At 41.3% G+C, this 1,869-nt stretch overlaps 1 protein-coding gene across 1 annotated transcript in view; it reads right to left on the reverse strand.

Annotated features, from left to right (window-relative positions):
* klf6 (Kruppel-like factor 6) overlaps positions 1–1,490 on the reverse strand; it is a 7,272-nt gene extending 5,782 nt beyond the window's left edge. The window contains exon 1 of the mRNA XM_015380466.1: positions 1,166–1,490. Coding sequence (XP_015235952.1) covers positions 1,166–1,267 — 102 coding nt within the window. The 5' untranslated portion in view covers positions 1,268–1,490. The remainder of the gene's footprint in view (positions 1–1,165) is intronic.
* Between the last annotated feature and the right edge of the window lie 379 nt (positions 1,491–1,869).

A 1,869-nucleotide genomic window follows, 5' to 3' on the forward strand; every position in this document is an offset into this window, starting at 1 on the left:
AAAGTCAGAATTCTGACTTTTTTCCCATACTATACTGAAATAAAATAAAAAAAAATCAGTTAACTTTTTTTTTTTTTTCCAGTGGCCCTAATCCTCTTCCATAAAACTGTTTGGCTAAGTAAATAAATACATTTCTTACAGGATACATCAGCTCAGCTCATCTTGTCTAAACGTATGCACCAATATTTTTAAAGAAATTTTATGTTGTTCTGTAGAGTTTTCTTTTCTCTCTCTTTCATTCAAATCAAATTTAAAATAATCTCTGTAGGTTGCAGTTTCCCACCAAAGGATGTATTCTGGCCCCCATTATAAAACTTCATGAATACGCCCCTGTCCATGTCAACATGTCTGGAGGAAATACCAGAAGACTTTAAATGTCTGGGAGTGAGACTTGGAACGAATAGCGTGAAAGGGGTAGGATACATTGGGAGACAGAAGAAACAAAAAAATGATTTTTTTCATTTTATGTGTCAATCTGAACGATAGGAGACTTTTCCAGACTAAAACTTTCACAACAGCGTCCGTTTGGTCAAGACAAACTAGTCTCAACTGTCATTCCTGAGTCAGACTGGTCTCTCTCATGTGTGTTTGAGTGTGTGTGAGTGAGATGGAGAGAGAGAAAGAGAGAAAAGAGAGAGAGGGGGAGAGACAGGGGGCGTAACAGGAGGAGGAGGAGGTGCGCGGAAAGACTACCCTCGCCATTCAAGCGCTCTATCAGCAGCACAGCGTATTTCCATTTTATCGCATGCCTATGAGTTTAAATCATCTACATAAATATTTGCATCTGCAACCGTAGCAAGAAAAACAGACAGCTTGTTGTAACGGAGCAAAAAAAAAAAAAAACACACACACAAACGCGCAAATATTGCACATAGCAAGAAATGCAGTTTTAAAAGTTACATGATTTTTTTTTTTTTTTTATTAATTATTTGTTTGGTTATCTTTTTATAGCCACTCTTCCAATCTGTAAAACACTATTAAATTGCTTATTTTACAGTTAAAGTGAAGTGCCACTGAGGGAACTGCAGGACTTCCCTAAAAGTCTACTTTTGACAGAGACACGCAGCTGTCACCGCAACCATGCTGTCCCCAAATCAAATTAGGCACATACCCTGCGCTCCTTGTTAAGCACTTCCACTTCAGCTAAGCTGTGCTGTCTCCTTACCTGCTGCCAGTATTCTTCCAGAGAAGGTAAAGCGGAAAAGTATCCGGTGTCGTGCACAATCTGGAGCTCCTGGAAGATGCTGCACATCGGTATGACATCCATTTCACTCCCGAGTCTTAGCCGAAGCAAGAAGCGAAGTAAAGCGAGTAAAGAAGGATGTTGTATTCGGAAGGAAAGTGGACACTCTGCTGTATGTGCATGTATGACAGCCTTTGGATAGATGCGCTGTTCCACTGCTGACGGTCTGAGTTTGTGACGCACCGAGGAGCGCACCACACTGAACTCACTCAAAAGTCTGTCAGCGCACTGTAAACTTCCCCCCCGATTCAAAATTACAGACAAACTCACCCCCATGTGATTACATTACGTTTGGTACGCGAACCAATCGGTTTGCAGAGCGCAGGGCCCGCCTACAACCTCCCTTTGACCAATGCTGAGGGATTTGGCTCAGCCCTCCCTGGTAGGGTTGGTGCACTATTTTTAGAGAGCTATATAAGCAGCAGCAGAATGAGGAAGTTGAGTTCAGTACCGATTCAAAATTTTGAACTGCTGGTGGTTTAAAGTGGCGCTGAGAAGCGTCTGCTTTTGCCTTGCAAGAGAGCCGTTTAACTATGTTTATATCAACCAACAGGATGCATTTATCGCTACTGGAGATACTATATATAGATAGATAGATAGATAGATAGATAGATAGATAGATAGAT

The sequence above is a fragment of the Cyprinodon variegatus genome, unplaced genomic scaffold (assembly GCF_000732505.1).
Source record: "Cyprinodon variegatus isolate N-32 unplaced genomic scaffold, C_variegatus-1.0 Scaffold215, whole genome shotgun sequence".
NCBI classification, from domain to species: domain Eukaryota; kingdom Metazoa; phylum Chordata; class Actinopteri; order Cyprinodontiformes; family Cyprinodontidae; genus Cyprinodon; species Cyprinodon variegatus.